The 18,711-nt window shown below is 29.7% G+C and overlaps 1 protein-coding gene across 1 annotated transcript; it reads right to left on the reverse strand.

Moving 5' to 3' along the window:
- Positions 1–9,594: 9,594 nt before the first annotated feature.
- On the reverse strand, positions 9,595–10,269 carry LOC112714747 (basic form of pathogenesis-related protein 1). Its single transcript, XM_025766413.3, has one exon. It carries the CDS (start codon positions 10,204–10,206, stop codon positions 9,730–9,732), a length of 477 nt encoding a protein of 158 aa, XP_025622198.1. The 5' UTR covers positions 10,207–10,269; the 3' UTR covers positions 9,595–9,729.
- Positions 10,270–18,711: the final 8,442 nt, after the last annotated feature.

Below are 18,711 nucleotides of genomic sequence, written 5' to 3' on the forward strand. Positions count from 1 at the left end.
GAACGTGGATGACTAAGAAAACTAGCTAATAAATATGTAGTGGGGCTGCTAGTTTCTTAAAGTATATTTAATTGTTATTATGGGGCATAAACATCAATTATACCGCTTCTTAAAATGGTATTTGTTAAATCAACTGGTTAGTCGAGTGGTCAACTCACTCGTTTAAGTATAGGAGGTTTGAATCTTACTTGCTACATGTAGCAATTCATTGGTTAACGATTAAATGAAGCTCAAATTCATGATAGATTAATCTTTCACCTATCAGGTTAGAAAATACCGTAGAAAACTAGAAAAAAATTGATATTTATTATAATACCTAAAAGATATTGTTTAATTATTAAAATAGGTTAAATAATCAATTTTAAATTAAAAAATATAAAAATTTAAATATTTTAAAATTATTATAAAAAAATAATTTAAATAAAAATTAAACACTAAATAAAAAACATCATAAAATTAGCCTCTTAAAATTTTGGGTTCAATTATTTTTTCGGATAATTAATAATGCACTTCAATTAGAGACTATTATAGTCAATCAATAATAATAATGGAGGTCTTTCATCTTCATCTTTATTTTATTCTACAACGAAAAAGAAATCACCATCTTTGTTTATTTTGGCTCCTTGTCTATACCATTTAGAGAAATGTTAAATGTTAAGTGATTAATTAATTCTTTTGATTTTATTTCATCTTCAAACCAACATGTCTATTCTCTATTTTTTTAATTGATTTTTTCCATCATTAAAATATGGTAAATAATCTTTTGTTAACTTGAAAATATGTATTTTGATAGGTAAATTTGCTTTTAAATTTATTGAAAATGAAATATGATTTGGCTCAATTTATTGAAATATTTAATTACTATGGTGTATCAAATATGAGTATATATATAATCTATTGGATACTCAATTGTAAACAACGAATCATCACTTAATTATAAACAGCGAATCATCACGATGATCAATTGAATGTCACGATAATGTTAAGAATACCAAAAAAAAAATTTATTTTATTTAATATTTATTAATTATTAAATTTAAATAAGATAAATTTTGATTATTTTTAAATATTTTTTGTTATCAAATATTTTTGTTTTAATAATATTAGGTTATTTTAGAATTTAAGTATGTATTATTCTTCACGTACAAGTCATTTATATTTACGTGCGTGCGTTTTTTTGTATTGTTACGGCACGTACTTCTTTTTCGTCGTTATTTTTCTCTTTCGTTATCGTCGTCACCACCACCACCACCTCCTCCTCCTCCTCCTCCTCTTCCTCCTCCTTTTTTAATTGGAATTTTTTTTCCTCCCTTCTTTTTCTCTCTCCCATCATTAATTATTTAGTTGTTGAAGATAATGAACAATTCAAATTTAGATTGTCAATTGAACCGGAACAAAATTTATTATTGTTTTGAATTATTATTTTTGTTTGTGAAAATTGTTGTTTATCGTTAATGGTTTGAATTGAATGTAATATAAAAGTTCTGTATTAGATGAAATATTTTTCTGTATTTGCAGCAAATTTGGGTGTAACACGAACATATTTGAGTGTATTGTTTAAGAATTTTCGATGTATGTGTGCTAATAAATTCTGCATAATTTAAAACTCTTCTTCTCCTTCTTCTTCATCTTCTGGTTCTTCTTCTTCCTTTTCATCATCATCATCACCATCTTTTTTTTTCTTATTCATCTTTTTTTCCTTATTTTATCTTCTCAAGATTCTTCTTGTTTTATTCTCTTAAGAAGAATAAAAAATAAATAAATAAATAAAGAAGAAGAAACACATATTGGTACAAAATTACTTGGAATAGGATGAATTTACATTTATTCAACTAAAAGAAAGAAAGAAATAAGGAAAAGAAAAAGAAGAAAAAAATTAGCATTAGAGGAAATATTTTTCTGTATTTGCAGCAAATTTGGGTGTAACATAAAGATATTTGAGTGTATTGTTTAAGAATTTTCTGTCTATGTGTGCTGATAAGTTCTGCATAATTTAAAATTCTTCCTCTTCCTCCTCCTCATCTTCTGCTGTAGCTTCTTTTTTTTTTTATCATCATCACCATCTTTTTCTTCTTTTTTCTTATTTATCTTTTCCTTTTTGTTTTACCTTCTTAAGTTTCTTCTTGTTTTACTCTCTTAACAAGATTAAAAACAAAAAAAAATCAAACAAAGAAGAAGAAGAAACATATAATGCTGCAAAATTATTTGGAAGAGGATAAACTTACATTCATTCAACTAAAAGAAAGAAAGGAATAAAGAAAAAAAAGTAGAAAAAAAGAATGTAGCATTAAAGGAAACATTTTTCTGTATTTACAGCAAATTTAGCTATAAAACGAAGATATTTGTGTGTAACACAAAAATATTTGAGTATATTGTTTGAGAATTTTTGGTATATGTGTGTTGATAAGTTTTGTATAATTTAAAATTCTTCCTCTTCCTCCTTTTCATCTTCTGCTGCTTTTTTTTTCATCTTCTTATTTCATATTCTTATCATTTTTTTTTGGAGGAAAAAATCAAACAAAGAAGAAAAAAATATATAATGTTACAAAATTAATAGAAAGAAGAGGAGGAAAAAAATGCAGCAACAACAACATCAATAAAAAACGACGATAAAAGTGAAACTCGCAAAAAAAAGGAGGAAAAACACAAAGAAGAAGGAGAAGAAGAAGGAAGAGGAGGAAGAACCCGAGATAAAAAAAAGAATGTAATTTTCAGGCGTGTGTTATAAAAATAAATTTTGTTGGATTTAAATTAACTTGTATGAATTGTATATTTAATTCAATTGTTTATAGCTTCTTTATTCGTTAACGTAATATATCAATAATATAATAATAAAGTAGAAACTCAAATGCAGTCGATTTTACATGAAGTTAATAGTTGAGAGTAGTTAAATAATTTAATTTATTTGACTAAATTTTTATCTAATAACTCTCAACTATTAACTTCACGTGAAATCGTAAAATCGAGTGTAACTAAGTTTTTACCTAATAACAAAGGCCGGATATTTTTTACTTTTTAATTGTGCGAGTATCGTTTTATTCCACTTTTGTTTTATTTTATAATAATGTATTTTCATTTTTTGGATATATATTGATATATAGCATACGTGTTACTGTTACCAGTTATCGTATTATTCTAAATAAGCATCGAGTGCATGGTCTTAAAGAAATTAAATTAAATTACTTAGTGACCATGATTGTTAGATTAGAATAATCCAACACAATATAAACGACGACGCATTATGTAATAGGAAAATTATTTAAGCTTGAGAATCAATTTTTTACATAAATATTTAGTCAAGTTTGTCCTTCTTTGTCTCTTTTTTTTCATCTCTTTTTTCTTTCTATTTCATCTCTTCTATTTGTCCCAAAAAAAAAGTTAGGTGTATGTTGTTTACTCGATTTTTATATTTATATATTTTATATTTTTAGTTTTATAATTCTTTAAATATAAAAAATAAAATAATAATCTTTTTCTTTGCAAAATTGTGATATTATTTTCATTTTTTGTTCATTCTTTTTTCACAAATTTCTAAAAATATAATATATTAAAAATAAAGTTAAAAAATAAAATGCAAAACCAACGTATTTTTATTAAAAATAATATTATACATTTAAATTTTTTTATTAATTAAATTTAATTAAATTAGTCTAATATAATAAAAATTAGTTGTGCCTAACATTATTTTAAGTCTAGTGACATTTTCTCAATCTAATTAATAAAGTTCATAATTATTAATTTAGAGGGTCTATATACACGTAATTAGGTAAATGATTTATATATATCTTATCAATCCTGTTATGTATATACAAAAATCAATTATTAATATAAAATATATATTAAATATAAATAAATATTAAAAATAAATTAAATAATATATATATATATATATATATATATATATATATATATATATATATATATATATATATATATATATATATATATACACACAAATTTATAGTGATTGAATTTTATTTAATGTTCACATAATATTTTTGTTATCTTATTGATCAATATCAAATTTTCTTGATAACTTTTATAATTTCTTTCCTACATATATGGGAGTATTTGAAATTTGATGGTTGTGATGAGTCTTCATCAAAGCTAAAAATCCAGATTAGACTGGTTGTAGACTTGTAGTTGTATATGAAGACTTGGTTAATGGTTACGATATTCTCCGATCCTAGCTAGAGGCCTCTACATATATGCGATAATAATCATATATAGCGCCGTGTAAGAAAAGGAAAATAGATAGAAAATAAAACTTATTATACTCTAGACCTTTAGAATATTAAACAAACTTATCGATCAAAAGCGAAAGGGGAACGAACATGCTACGCATTTGGATGGAGAACAATTGTACGCAATGATAATCATCTTTTCTCAAAGCTTCAATCAAGGCGTGTCATGCGTTAACTAGAATAACTACATAGATACAACAACGAAGGAAAGTGATTGGATAGTAATTACTTTGTGTTTTCTTGCTTGGTCAAGGTCAATGGATGCGCAAAAACCAAAAACGTTTTATTTGTCTGTTTAATATTCCACTATAATTATCATCATAATCCAAAAACGTTCTTTGTGTTTTCTCTCGTTATCCTTTGTTCATCGAAATATAATTGGTGAAAACTCATGTACAGTCGATTTCACGTGAAGTTGATAGTTGAGAACTGTTTGATGAAAATTTAATGAAATCAATCAAATCATCTAATAACTTTCATCTATCAACTTCACGTGAAGTCGACTGTACCTGAATTTTCACCAATATAATAAGTGTAATTTTCTTCAAATAAATGAAGAGTCGTAACTCAAATGCAACTATTCAAGGCAAATAGAAGAAAATACTAGTCACCTCAAATTTTTAAAAATAAAATGAAAATATAATTGTTATTTAGGCCGATCGAGAACCAAGACCTGAAGAGGAAAGGGAACCCTAAACTACCCTATTTCAGTTTTGTTTGTTACTTATAAAATGACAACTAAAAGATTTTTCAGTTGCTTGATCATCTTCAATTCCTCGGTATATTGATTATTTTGATTCATAAAATTAATAACTTTTGATTATTGTAACTCCAATTTTCTAACTGTCTCACCAAGAACAATAAGGATTAGGGTGATGTATGTATCATTGCACCTATCGTGATTCATAATGTACTATAAATTATAAACGGGTTGTTTCTTCCTTTCGCTAATTACTTATTAATTAATTAGCGCTAAGTAACTGGCAAGAAGCCTAACGAATTGAATCTGATGAGTATGAAAACACGTGGTTCCAACAATGAACGATAACCCTAAGGTTAATATAATATAAAAGGGAAAAAGACAGATAGATCCTGACTTTTTAAACTTTTGACAAATACATTTCTGACAAAATTTAAATACAAAAAAGTCTCTGACTTTAACAAACGGAGGACAATTTAGTCCTTCCATCTATTTGCCTCTCATACACCTAACGGAACTGGCTGACGTGGCTGAAATGGTATTCAGGTGTCCGTTACGGTGCCACGTTGGAAGGGGAAAAAAGTTCGAAGGACAAATAAGTCCTTGACGTCATTTTACAAATAAAGTTCGAAGGACAAATAGGTCCTTGAGAAATTTTTTTTTTCATTATACTTCTATTATGCTTCTATTATGAGAATTTAGTTTATAAAATTAGGCTAATTTTTTTTGTATGAAAAAAATATTGGTGTTTTTGTTGAAAATGGGAGAATGTGGTGTAATTATAGATGGGTGGATTTTTTTTGTGGGAAGTCAACACGTGGGAGGCGTGGTGAACACGTGGCATCATTCTGGCCAACACGTGGGGGGCGTGTTGAATACGTGACAGCATCTTAGCCAACACGTGGGGGCGTGTTGAATAATTTTCACAATACTGTAATACACTTCAAATGTCAATATTCAACCAAAACACCAATTTTCTTTCCATATTAAAAATAATTTCTGATAAAATTATGCTTATATTTTAAAATCTAGTTAACTTGTTTTATTCTACAATTTAAATTATTTGTATTAAAATTGTAGAAATTGGGCTTGTTATGTTTCTACTCTTTTTTTTAAATTGCATTAGTTTAGTTTTAGTATATTTGTGTATTATATTAGAATTTGTTAAATTGCATTAGTTCAGTTTTCATCATACCAGTGGCATTAGTTAGCATCAGTTCATTTATGCATCAAGTTAGCATTAGTTCATTTGTGCATCATTCATGTATTAAGTTAGCATTAGTGCATTTGTGTATTATATTAGAACTAGTATTTTTATGCATAATAACATTACGAGAATATTTTTTTAAAATTATAGTTCACTTTGTTCTAACAGTATAAATTATGCATGACACAAAAGATTTATAAAATAAAACTACTTTTACAAAAAAGTCGTAAGTTGACAAAAATTTCTGACTAAGAAAACCAAGATATCTGCAGATAAAAAATTAAATAATAAAATTTTTAGTTATTATTTTTATATGAAAAAGTCTAATTTTTTATTAGTAATTAATTTTAACATTCGTTATCTAAAATTTAAAATAATTTAATGTGTATAATTTTACATTTAAAATATTTTAATTGTAAAAAAATATCGAATGACATATTTTGATTTGTCAAATTACTAATATAAAATATAATTATATATAGAGTAAAAATAGTAAAGAGAAATATAAAAATGGAGAGAGGTAGATGAGAGAATTTAGGAAATTAGTTTATTAATTTTGAAAAAAAAAAATTTCAAGGACCTATTTGTCCTTCGAACTTTATTTATAAAATGACGTTAAGGACTTATTTGTCCTTCGAACTTTTTTTTCCTTCCAACGTGGCACCGTAACGGATACCTAGACACCGTTTCAGCCACATCAGCCAGTTCCGTTAGGTGTATGAGAATCAAATAGACGGAAGGATTAAATTGTCCTCCATTTGTTAAAGTCAGAGACTTTTTTTATTTAAATTTTATCAGGGATATATTTGTCAAAAGTTTGAAAAGTCAGGAATCTATTTGTCTTTTTTCCAATATAAAAAGCATAAAACGCAAGCTAACCTTGTGTGTTGCACAAAAATTGTATACCAGGGATGATTATTATTCCGATCTTTTATGTTTTCACGAGTTGCATAAAAAGCGTCACTAAAGTCAAGTTGGGTTGGTTTAATAATTAACTCATTAATTTCTTTAAATAAGTGTTGGCAATTTAAATCTCGTTAAAATAAAAAGCGTCGCTAGTGAAGACTTTTAGAAATCAGGACTCAAGAGGGGTATGGCGTCACTAGTGAAGACTTTAGAAGTCAACCGGCCGGCAATTTTCATGTCCGTAAATCTTGTAAGCACCCCAAATTAAGCAGTAAATTTTGCCTAGTTAAACCTAAAATACCTACATCATCACCAGTTAGGGGCTAATTTTTTTATATATAGAAAAAAATTGCGTATAATTCACGGATAATTGGTATGTTTTTTTAATATGGATTTAATTTTTTAAAAATTTTAAGTAACAAAGCATGTCTTTAGATTTCGAGGAGTAGAAAAATTTAAAAGTAAGATTTTTATAGTATACAAAATAGAGGGTCCAATTTGTGTTAAAATAAATTTTGGGAAAGTTTAGGATTAGTACTTTAATTAAAATTTGGCTAACACTTAATCAGCAAAAGAAAAGTGAGTAATTTCACACTATTAAATATAATCTTACATTATTAAAAATACTAATAATGGCTAATTAATAACTAGAAATCACAAAATTCGTTGTCCCTAACACTCCTCATAAATTTTTTTCTACCGTGAAACAAATTGAAATGTCTGATTTGAACATTTTAAATATTTTTAATATTAAAATACAAATTTAAAGATCAAGTTTGTATATGTAAAAAAATTTAGAATAAAAAAACTCAAATCTAATTCTCATATTTGGGCATTTAAATTTTTGATTAAATTTGTACTCTTCGCATGAAAAAAAATACATAAATTCTTCACATTATTTAAAATTATCATTGGAAGTCCAATAACAAAAATAAAAAGCGCCAATCAGGCCCATCTTTATTTTTTTCCATGATATCTCTAAATTTAGCCGGTTAAATATTAATTTATTTATTACGAATTTAAGTTTCATTTAAGAATTTATTATTAATTAATGTGAGTTATTATATGTACAAAATGAAATTTAAACCTTCAATATTTATTTAAATATCAAATATATTAAAAAAATAAAAGAACAACCAAAACTTATTTTATTTAATATTTATTGTTTAATTTTATTTGTTACCAAATATTTTCGCTTAAACATATATTAGTACTCTCCTAAAGTCCTAATGATTAATTGATTATTCAAATTCCTAGACTTTATGTGTTGATAAGTTGAGAACCAATAGCATTTGTTGGTGATCCAGACATGGCACTATTCACTTGTGAACACATTTTGGCACCACTCTAACCATTCACTTTTTTAAACAACCCAATCCTTCGGTATATAAATATATTAATTTTTAGTACTATATATTCAATATATATACACACACCCACGTCTCTATTATTATTTTTCCTTTGAGAGACACGTATGGCTTCAATGAAAATAATATTACAGGCAATGGCCTGTTGAGTTATGCATTGCAACCTCATCCAAATATATATAATTAAGTTAATTATTAGTATTGTTTATGAACTCATCGATCAGTTAGTGACAGTTATTCTGTTTTGGGAATATATAATGGAGAACTTGCATCAAAGCTAAGTCTGATATGTAACAATAACATACGTACTTTACTTCTCCTTGGTCTAATGTGTATTGTTAGATGCCACATTTCACTGCCGTTGGATAGGGATTAGGATTCTAGAGCGAGTGAGTTGATAATGTAATAAAATAAGAGACTTAATTAATCATTTTTAGAAGAACCTCAGAAGACCTTCTCGCAGGTGATTTCTAGTCAGTGTTAAAATAGTTGGATTTAAATATGATTGGAGTTACAAATTAAATAATATTTTTTAAATTTATTATTTTATCAATTTTTTATTTTAAAAAATCTAAATTCATTTGATAGCATATGTCTAACATATATGCCATCAATCAACACGAGATTATATCAGTTATTCACCTCTCATCTGCTGCTGAACCAAAATTATTGAAAAGAAAAATAGTGTTATAATTTTAAGAGAAAAGTGTTATTTTAGGTTTTAATGTTTTGGATTTAATTTTAAATGTCTTATTTTAATTTTAAAAATTTTTAAATATTTTATTTTAATATTAAAATGTTTTAAATAAATTTAATATTGTCCTAATATTAAATTTAATAAGAATAATTAATATATTTAAGAGCCAATATTATATTACGGAGAATTAATAATTAATTGATAAGATTTAAATTTTTTTTGAAAGAAAATTGAAAAGACAAAATATTATAAAAAAAGTTTTAATTATGTATCTCTAACACAAAAAAATATTATAACTTACTAATAACGATATTAATATTTACGTCATTGGTATAAATTTAATATTAGAACACTCTTCAACCCGTTTTATCCCCACATATTATATATCAAAATTCGCAACATAGATAATTGAGTTAGGGTGAAAACTCAGATATAGTCAATTTTACGTAAAATTAATAATGAGAGCCATTAAATAATTTGAATAAATTTTTATTTAACGACTATAAGTTATCAACTTAACTTAAAATTCACTCCAACATGAGTTTCTAGCTTGATTTAGTGACATATACTTGATATTATTTTGAGATGAATAGTGAGCAACAGATTAATCAATAGGGACGTTGGCCTTCAATGTTGCCGGGTGGGTCATAGCTGTAGATAACGAACTCCCAATGGTTGTTACACTTAGCTCTTGCGCACCCAACATGAACCGAATCACGCCACACTATCTGAGTGTAATGCAGGCACTCATCGTTAACGCATGAGTTTGAGTGGTAGTCATAGTTTGGCTTCTCCGTCAGCCAAAACTTCACGGCGTCGGACCCCTTCATGTCGCCGTAGCCTTCGGCGATGTTCTCGCCGTAAGGCCCCATCGAGTGTTCCAGGTTGCAGTCCGGGATCCTCTCGTTGGCGTAGCGCTGAGCGTAGGCTTCAAGTGTGTGGTTCCATGAGAGTGGACCCACACCAACCTCTTCACGAGCCTCATTGTGAACTGAAAGGAAGTCTTCAGGGGTATTTTGGGCAAAACACATTGTCCACATGAAGAAGAAAAAAATAAGGGCTAATAAGATAACATTCATATTCATTTTGTTTGTTTGTTTTCCTCTCAATTTTTTTTCTTCTCTGTTGGATGTGTCTGAAGAATTTGTTGTTCAATCTTCGGTATTTATAGAATGAGAATGGTGCGCATTAAGCCATAACAATTTTTTTTTGTTAATTATTATATGATTGTAGTGGCTGGCCTTATAGTTCTACTTTTCAAGATTCCCTACTGAAAAGGAAGTGGTAACAACAACAGAGAAATCCACCAACTTAATATTTTCTAATTTCTTATGGTCTATTGAATATAAAACTCGATCGGCTGGAAAAAGTTAACTAGTTAATGGCTTGGATAGAGGGAGGAAAAAAAGGGAACATTAATTAGATTCAGATACAACAAACAAAATATTCATGCATGTAAGTATGGTAAAGAGTGGAATTAAAGTATAATAATTATAAAAAAAATATTTTAGTGTCTTGGTCAGTGTGTATGATAAAAAAAAAATAAAAATAATAATTCATAAACTAATTTCCAAACTTGATATTAATTATATAGTTTGACAAATCTCTTAGTTTTATAAATAAAGTAATTACATTCAATAATGACCATATTATGCTAACAGTAGATAGATTCATGTTATCATGATTCTTCTCATTATTTATAGAACCAAGGTTGCGAGAATTGAATCGGTCATTGAATCGGTCGAGTAATTAGTTTAATAATTTAACCGAAATTAAACTGTGGTTGAACTTGTTTAATTAAATATAAAATAAAATTATAAAAAAATTCAATACATAATTTTAAAAATTTAAATTCAATAATTTCTAAACTAATAAAATTCAAAATTTAATAATTTCACAAAATAAATTATCCATAATTTATCATAAACAACTTCAAATATCAAAGTTTATAACTAAAGAAAATCAAAATGCACATAAATGACAAATACAAAATCATTGAACAAACAATACTTCAACTAAACAAAGACACTACTCATCAGAAGTCATGATTTTCAAGTCGGGTTAGATTTTCCTTGAGAGAGGAACCTATCTGAGTTTCTTGTACAGAATTGTGTTGTAGTTGTTGATGATTTTGTGGTTGTTCCATCTAAATTTAAAATGACAGCAATCCAAAAGCTAAACGAATATATCAATCCACACAATTCATATGATATTCAACATAATTAACAGAGCATAATTGAATTTATATACCAAAATTCAACAGAGCAGAATTCAACAAAACTTAAATAGCCAAATTCAACAAAACTCAAATTTACCCTAAAAGAATAATTAACAAAAATTAAAAACAGAACAAGAACTTAAAAGAAGAATAATTAACAAAACTCAGAACCAGAACTCAGAAGAAGAATAATTAACAACACTCAAATTCAACAAAATTCAACAAGAATAATTAACAAAATAAAAAAATTAAAAAATAGAACAAAAACTTAGAAAAAGAAGAACTCTGCATCTGAAGTTGTTAACTCAAATCTACCCTAATCTAATAAAAACTCACTGAATAAAAATTTATTGAAAAAACCAAAAACTCATGAACTCAAATCTGTCCAATTCATACAATTTTGTCACCAAATAAACAAAATTAATTGAAAGAAGGAAAAGATTGAAGTACTGAGTACTCACTGTGGGAGAGGCCGAGAGCATAGAAGGTCAGAGCCAGACAACGACCAACGCTTCGGTGACGGTGACGGTTCGGTGCCAACGCCAAGCTGACGACCAGACGACACCAACGCTTCGGTGACGGTGAAGGTGACGCTTCGATTCGCGAGAGCTGCCTCAATCCGTGACGGTGATGCTTTGCTCTGGCGTTTGTTGGAGATGATAGTGGTGTTTGAAGGAAGGTTGAAGGTTGAAGGTTGAAGGGAAACTGAAAAAGTTAGGGTTCGGAGGTGACTCTTCGAAGAGAAAGTAAGAGAAATTGATGCTTTAGTCTTTTTTCTCCCTTTTTTTAAACCCAGCGCCAAAACGACGCCGTTTCATGGCTTGGAGAAAAACCGACACTTGCTGAAACTCGGTCGGTTCGATCAGTTCACCGATTAATCGCCGGTTTGGCCAGTTTTTTTTATAGGACAGTTTTGTAGATGAACCAGACCGGCTACCTGATCGGTTAATCTGGTTGAATCGGTCGGTCCAGTCCGATTTTCAGAACCTCGAATTATAACCTGACTTGGCGACTTGCATGTAGTTAACTAATAACAGCAATGAAAAGTATAGGTAGACAATGAAAATCTTAAACAATGTGAACTAGGGGTGTTATCGGTTCGGTTTTGGACCAAAAACCAACCGAACCGATATGTTCAGTTCCTACAGACACACAACCGTTCGGTTTGCTGCTTTTACAACAATCGAACCGAACCGAACCGAACCAACAACGGTTTGGTTCAGTCGGTTTTTTTGATTTTTAATTTCTAATGAGAAAAATATGAATAACAATAATTAGAGGTTCAAAATAGTCAATAAACTAAAATAATAAGAGTAAAACATTGAAATGGTTAGGAGTTGGGGGTTTTTGTTGTTAGGTTAAAGATTAATAAAATGGTTAAAACATTGAAATGGATGCATATGTTCGGTTCGGTTTCTATCGAACCAACCGAAAACTGAGCCGGACCGATCGGTTTTGTTAGAAAAACAAAAAAACAAAAAAACCGATTTTTTTGTTTTTAAATCGGTTGTTGTAATTTTCAGTTCGGTTTGCGGTAATTTTCGGTCCGGTTCGATAACTTACACCCCTAATGTGAACAATAAATTTATTGGATATTCAATTCACTACTAGATGTGCAGATAGTGAATGTAGTGCATTTTATTTGAGTTTGACTAATTTTAGGACCCATTATTCATATTGTTTAAAAAAGTCATTAGTTACCTAACATAACCCTAACAACAATAATATGAATGTAATTAATTTATCAAATGATATGAACCTACCAGCAATTGTGTGAGATGAGGGACCCAATAATTCACATGAGTGCCTCTCTCCATGAGTTGACTCCTGCCCACAAATTTCGGCACCCTGGTTAAGATCATTTTCGCAACAGACATACATGAAATTAGTTTCCGTGAAACAATAAGGACGACATGTGAATTATATATCTTGTATTATAAAATAAGAACATAATGTGTACAAGTTTTAACAAGTTCACGTATATGTTTCTTTTGTTTAACACATTAATATATTGAAACCATGACATTAAACTAGCAAAACTTTTGCTAATTAGTGATGTGCATGATGTGAGTTGAAAAGAGAAAGTGCTTGTCGTGGACTTGAAGGGACACAAACAGTTTAACGATATTAACGGGTGAGTAGCCTTTCGTCGCAAAGTTTGACTTCAAGAGTTCACGAGACGTTGTGAGAGATCCAGAGAAAATACATTGATAAAGACTATATAGAGAGAGAGAGGAACCAGCGGAAAAAGAAAATTTTTATATATTACCAATAGTTTAATTATTCTGTTTCTATATCGAAATTTTAATTAAATTTTTATATTTTTTATTTTATCTTTATACACTAATTTTTTTAATTTAATCTTTAATAAAAATGTTTGAAGTAACATAATATTCTATTAAAAAAAAATATTCTCATAACTGGATTAGAATAACTAATTGAAGACACTTTCATATTTTTAAAATACCAAAAGAATCCTTGACATTTTGTCTCAAAGTCAGAAAATCTTAGCTGGCCTTAAGTTCTTCTCCAAAGTTTCCATCTAGCCGCGTTTCTCTTTTGTCGCATTGTGGTGTCGTCGTCTGTAGCGTAATCATCGTCCGTCGCTTGGTGGTCATCATTTCTCTCTGTCGTCGACGGGTGCTTTGCTCGTCCACCATCAATGGACCCATTGCCGCACCTCGCTTCATTGCTATTTACGCAAATCCTTGAGGACCTGGCCTTTACAGTTCAACATTCTCATAAAAAAAACCTCAGCTAATGACAAGGGCTTTAGAGCGGTTACCAAAATTGTAAAATCTAAGTGGAGCCACGCTCAGATTTCACGTGCCCTTGGGTGGTGGTCAAAGACACAGGCGTGCGTCTCGCAGGCACTTATGGTGTGCGCCAAAGCGATTCAAGAAGGAAAGCTTGACCTCGCTGACGTGCTCGTGAGCCATGTGTCGCTCCTTGTGTCGCAGCAGGCGGTGCGATGAGGAAAATCGCCACCAACGTCTTCCTGGTGAATGCTCGCGTCGCTGTACCGCGCCTCCGTCCCTCCCTTGCCTCCAATTTAATTGATTGTAGGTGGAAAAATAATTTCTTAAGATATTTGAGTCTGATAACTAAATGTTTGAATATATTAGTCTTTGATGAAGTTGCAGATTTAAAATTTAGCTGGTTCTAATTTGAGAACATTATTATGTCTGAAGTAAGAAACAAACTGGAATTTGATAAACTATTTGAGTTCATGGTTTGCGAAATTTTTAATTTCTTAATGTTATATTGGATTACAAAGTCTATTATTTTTTGTGATATATTATTGGTATTAAATTTTTTAATATTGAAATATAGTAGTGCTGTTTAAATTGTATTGATTTGCACTCCAAATATTATGTAGTTATTGAAAATGGCTTTTTCATTTTGTCCCATGTTCTATCATATTTTTCTTATGCTGCAGGTGAAGTTCCATTAGGTGTAAAAAAATTCTTTTTATTAGTATTCTCTTTTCTTTAACTATCAAAACTGTTGGATTGGTTGAGAATGAACTTCGTAACATCGATCAAAAGAAACCGAGCTGCAATGTGTGTTAGAAGAGAAAAATTGGAAAGTAGAGAAATCTAAGAAAAATATGAATTTATTATAAGTGGAAAATAGGGGTATACAAATAATTTCACAATTCAATATCGTTTGTTTGACGTTTAACGTTATCAAAGGACTAAATTTAAAAAAAAACTTAACGTATAAAAACCTAATTGAAAAGAAAAAAATATAGAAACCTAATTAAAAATTCGATAAAATTATAGAAACTTACAGAATAATTAAACTATAGAGTAAAGGACGAATAAGTCCCTGACTTTTTTTTTCGTAGACATTTTCGTCCTCAAGGAAGGAAAAATACATTCAAGTCCCTCACCCCCGAAAAACGTGGATATTTCAACTCTTTCGTTGAATTCAGGCATTTGGACTGGACGGAAAAGTCTGACCTGGCAGAGGTGGCGCTGACCTGGCCGTTACGGAGCCCACATGGCAGGGGACTTTTCGAAACAGGACATATAAGTCCCGGGAGAGTAAAACGATGCCGTTTTGTTACCTCCCCCAATCTTTCAAATTCTTCTGTCCTAATCTCTCGCCTGCACAGAAACGACAAAGTGGGTGTTGTGGGGAGTGGAGGAAGAAAAGAAATTCTTCCTTCCATGGCATCTGAAGGAGTATCATCAAGCTGGAGAAGAAGTGGAGGTCAGTTCGGCTCGAGCTCGCATCCTAACGGAAAGGAGGGCAAAGATGGCGTCTCACCCAAGTGCTGGTGTTCCATTCTTTTCTCTATCAGGTTCAGAGTTCATTGAGATGTTTGTTGGTGTAGGTGCTTCAAGGGTGAGGGACTTGTTCAACAAGGCAAAAGCGAATTCGCTGTGTTTGGTGTTCATTGATGAATTAGATGTTGTAGGGAGGCAGAGAGGTACTGACATTGGTGGAGAGAATGATGAAAGAGAAAAAACACTAAATCAATTACTCACTGAAATGGACGGATTCACCGAAAACACTGGTGTTATTGTCATTGCTGTCACTAACAGACCTGAGATTCTTGATTCTGCATTGCTTAGACCTGATAGGTTTGATAGGCAGATAATAAACTTTTGTGTTTCATAAGCATGAAATAATTTCTATCTATAATTGAAGTTGAATCCGTGTCAAAAAAAATACGTCATTAATGTTTATTTTTATTTTTTCTATAGGTTAGTGTTGGATATCCTGATATAAGAGGGAGAGAATTTGTATTGTAGAAGAATGATTCAAGAAAGTAAAAAAAAATGGCATGGCTTCTTTGAATTTGTATCAAGTTCATGTGATTAGAATGCAATGTTTTCTAAATACTTAATACATTTATGTTATCCATGAGTGAGGTATATATTCCAGCTATTCCAATTATCACAACTCCTACAATTATAGCCACTATGGCTATTGTTTCACACCCCAAAATGGCTATTGTTTCACACTCCAAAATCTTGTATTTTCCTGAAATCTTCAAGTAGCATGAACATGAAAGAAGAATAGAAGCTCTGACACTTAGAAATGCTCCAACTAGAGACATTAGTTTCCCAAATAAAGGCACAATCAATGCAATAATGACAGTGCTGATTACTATCATAGTGCTGACCAAAATTTTGGTGAATCTATTCTTGTACTTTTTTGGAAGCAAATTTTTCAAAGCATTGGTGATAGGTGTTGTCATCAAAGCATACTTTGATATTGGATTGACCAATATTGTGTATATTACTACTCTTGAGCTTAATTTGTCTTTGGCAGGTTCAATGTTACTTGTGATTGAACGTTTGGACCGAATATGAGGTATCCGATTATAGCCATAAAAGCATAACCAGCTGTGGTTAAAAAAAAATACACAAACAGAACCTGCAATGTAAAGAAAAAATCCAAATTGGATGAGAAACAAAAACAATTCCTCTTGCGTGAAAATTTTACATTAGCTAGTCCTCCATGATGTATATTTTTTATCAACAAAATTTTGCCTTTCGAAATCAGGTCTTCCATTTTCAAAGCATCAAAAATCTTGATCAAGGAAGGAGCAATTGGCAAAGTGGTAGAAAAGGTAGGATTCATCCCAAATCTAGTTACCATCATAAACATTGCATTGATCGCCCTTTTTAGAGAGAAACTGAACTAGTGGAGGAGCAGCGGAAGAAGAAGAAGAAGCAGGAGAGGAAGGCGAGGAGGATGAGCAAGAAGAAGCTAGCTATGCCAAGATTGGAGGAGCAATAACTCATAAGCAAGAAGAAGCTACTTGGGTAAAACAAAGTCTTTCCTTTCTTCTTCATCCACTACACCCACTTCACCGTTTCTATGGAGTCGACGGATTAGGGCTCAACAATTTGAAAGATTGGGGGAGGTGGTGAAATGGTGTCATTTTAGTGCGTGGGGACTAATTTGTCCTATTTTCAAAAGTTAAAAGTCACGTGTCATCTCGTAACGGTCAGGCCAGCTTTACGTTTGCCACATCAAAATTTTTTGTTGGATTCAACGGAGTAAATTCAACGAAAGGATAAATTTATTCGCGTTTTAGAAGGGTCAGGGACATGAATGTATTTTTTCAATCCTTGAAGACTAAAATGTTCAACAAAAAAAAAGGTCAGGGACCTTCCTTTACTCTAAACTATATTATAATTTATAAAGTATATACTCAAGTGTCAATAATTTGTTTTTTAAGAAGAAAAAAAATTATGCATGGATGTTGTGTGCACACGTGATTGATCAAGGATTGTACAATTCATAAATGTTGTGCATTATTACACATACAATCATCCAAATATTTTTAAATGTTACCTAACAGTATATACAAAACTCATAATGCCTTTTAAGACCTTTCTTAAGTTTTAGTAAGACGAAAGAATTCATATGGCACGAGATGTTTGTGCTTATGGAGCCATGCTTTGTCCAGCTGTAACATCATGGGTGGGATTGTGGGAACTGGAAAGGGTATTCGAATATTATATATTCTAATTGAATCTTGAATGCACCTTCAATTCAATTCCCATCCAAACAATTCAGAACCGCTATGTATCACTAATTCCCAAAAGCCTCTTTTCTTACATGAACCATTCAACTTGAACTTAGGAACAAGTATGATTGTAAATTCAATGTACATGAGCAAGCATGCGTGTAATTTATTACAAAAAATATTATTTGTAAACTAAAATTAACCATTAAAATAATTACTAATATATTTGTATATAAATATATATGTATATATATAATCTAATTTATTTTTAATATATATTTGTATTTTAATATATATTTTATATTAATGACAAATTTTAATAGCTAATTTTAGTATACACGTAACAAAATCGAATTTATTATGCATCTTACATATTCCGGCATATATAATTGAGATACTATTAATTAGATCCGATTCCTCTAAAATTATATTATAACCTTAAAAAAAATACACCATTAATCACTATTAGATTAAAATAATGAGACTTACAAATAATAAATATTATAAATTTAAAAATGATTAAAACTTCATTTTATTACTTTATTACCATTGTCACTTTAGAAGATATTTTTTTCTATTAATTAATGATAACTGACAAGATAATAATTAAGATATTAACACATATTTAGTCGAACACGTTAAATATTAATGATTACTCATAAGATAATAATTAAGATATTAACACATATTTAGTAGAACACATCAAAACATTTAACGATTATCAGTTATCCTAATTCCTGTTTGTGCAGCTCTCTGCTATTAAGAATAAAAATAAATAAAAAAAACAAACCTGCCTTATAAGCAACAAAGGGATGTTGCTCTTTGATGATATAATAAGATTCAAATAAACTAGAGATTACTTGTAGTAGTCATGAAACA

This window comes from Arachis hypogaea, chromosome 10 (genome assembly GCF_003086295.3).
Source record: "Arachis hypogaea cultivar Tifrunner chromosome 10, arahy.Tifrunner.gnm2.J5K5, whole genome shotgun sequence".
NCBI classification, from domain to species: Eukaryota; Viridiplantae; Streptophyta; class Magnoliopsida; order Fabales; family Fabaceae; genus Arachis; species Arachis hypogaea.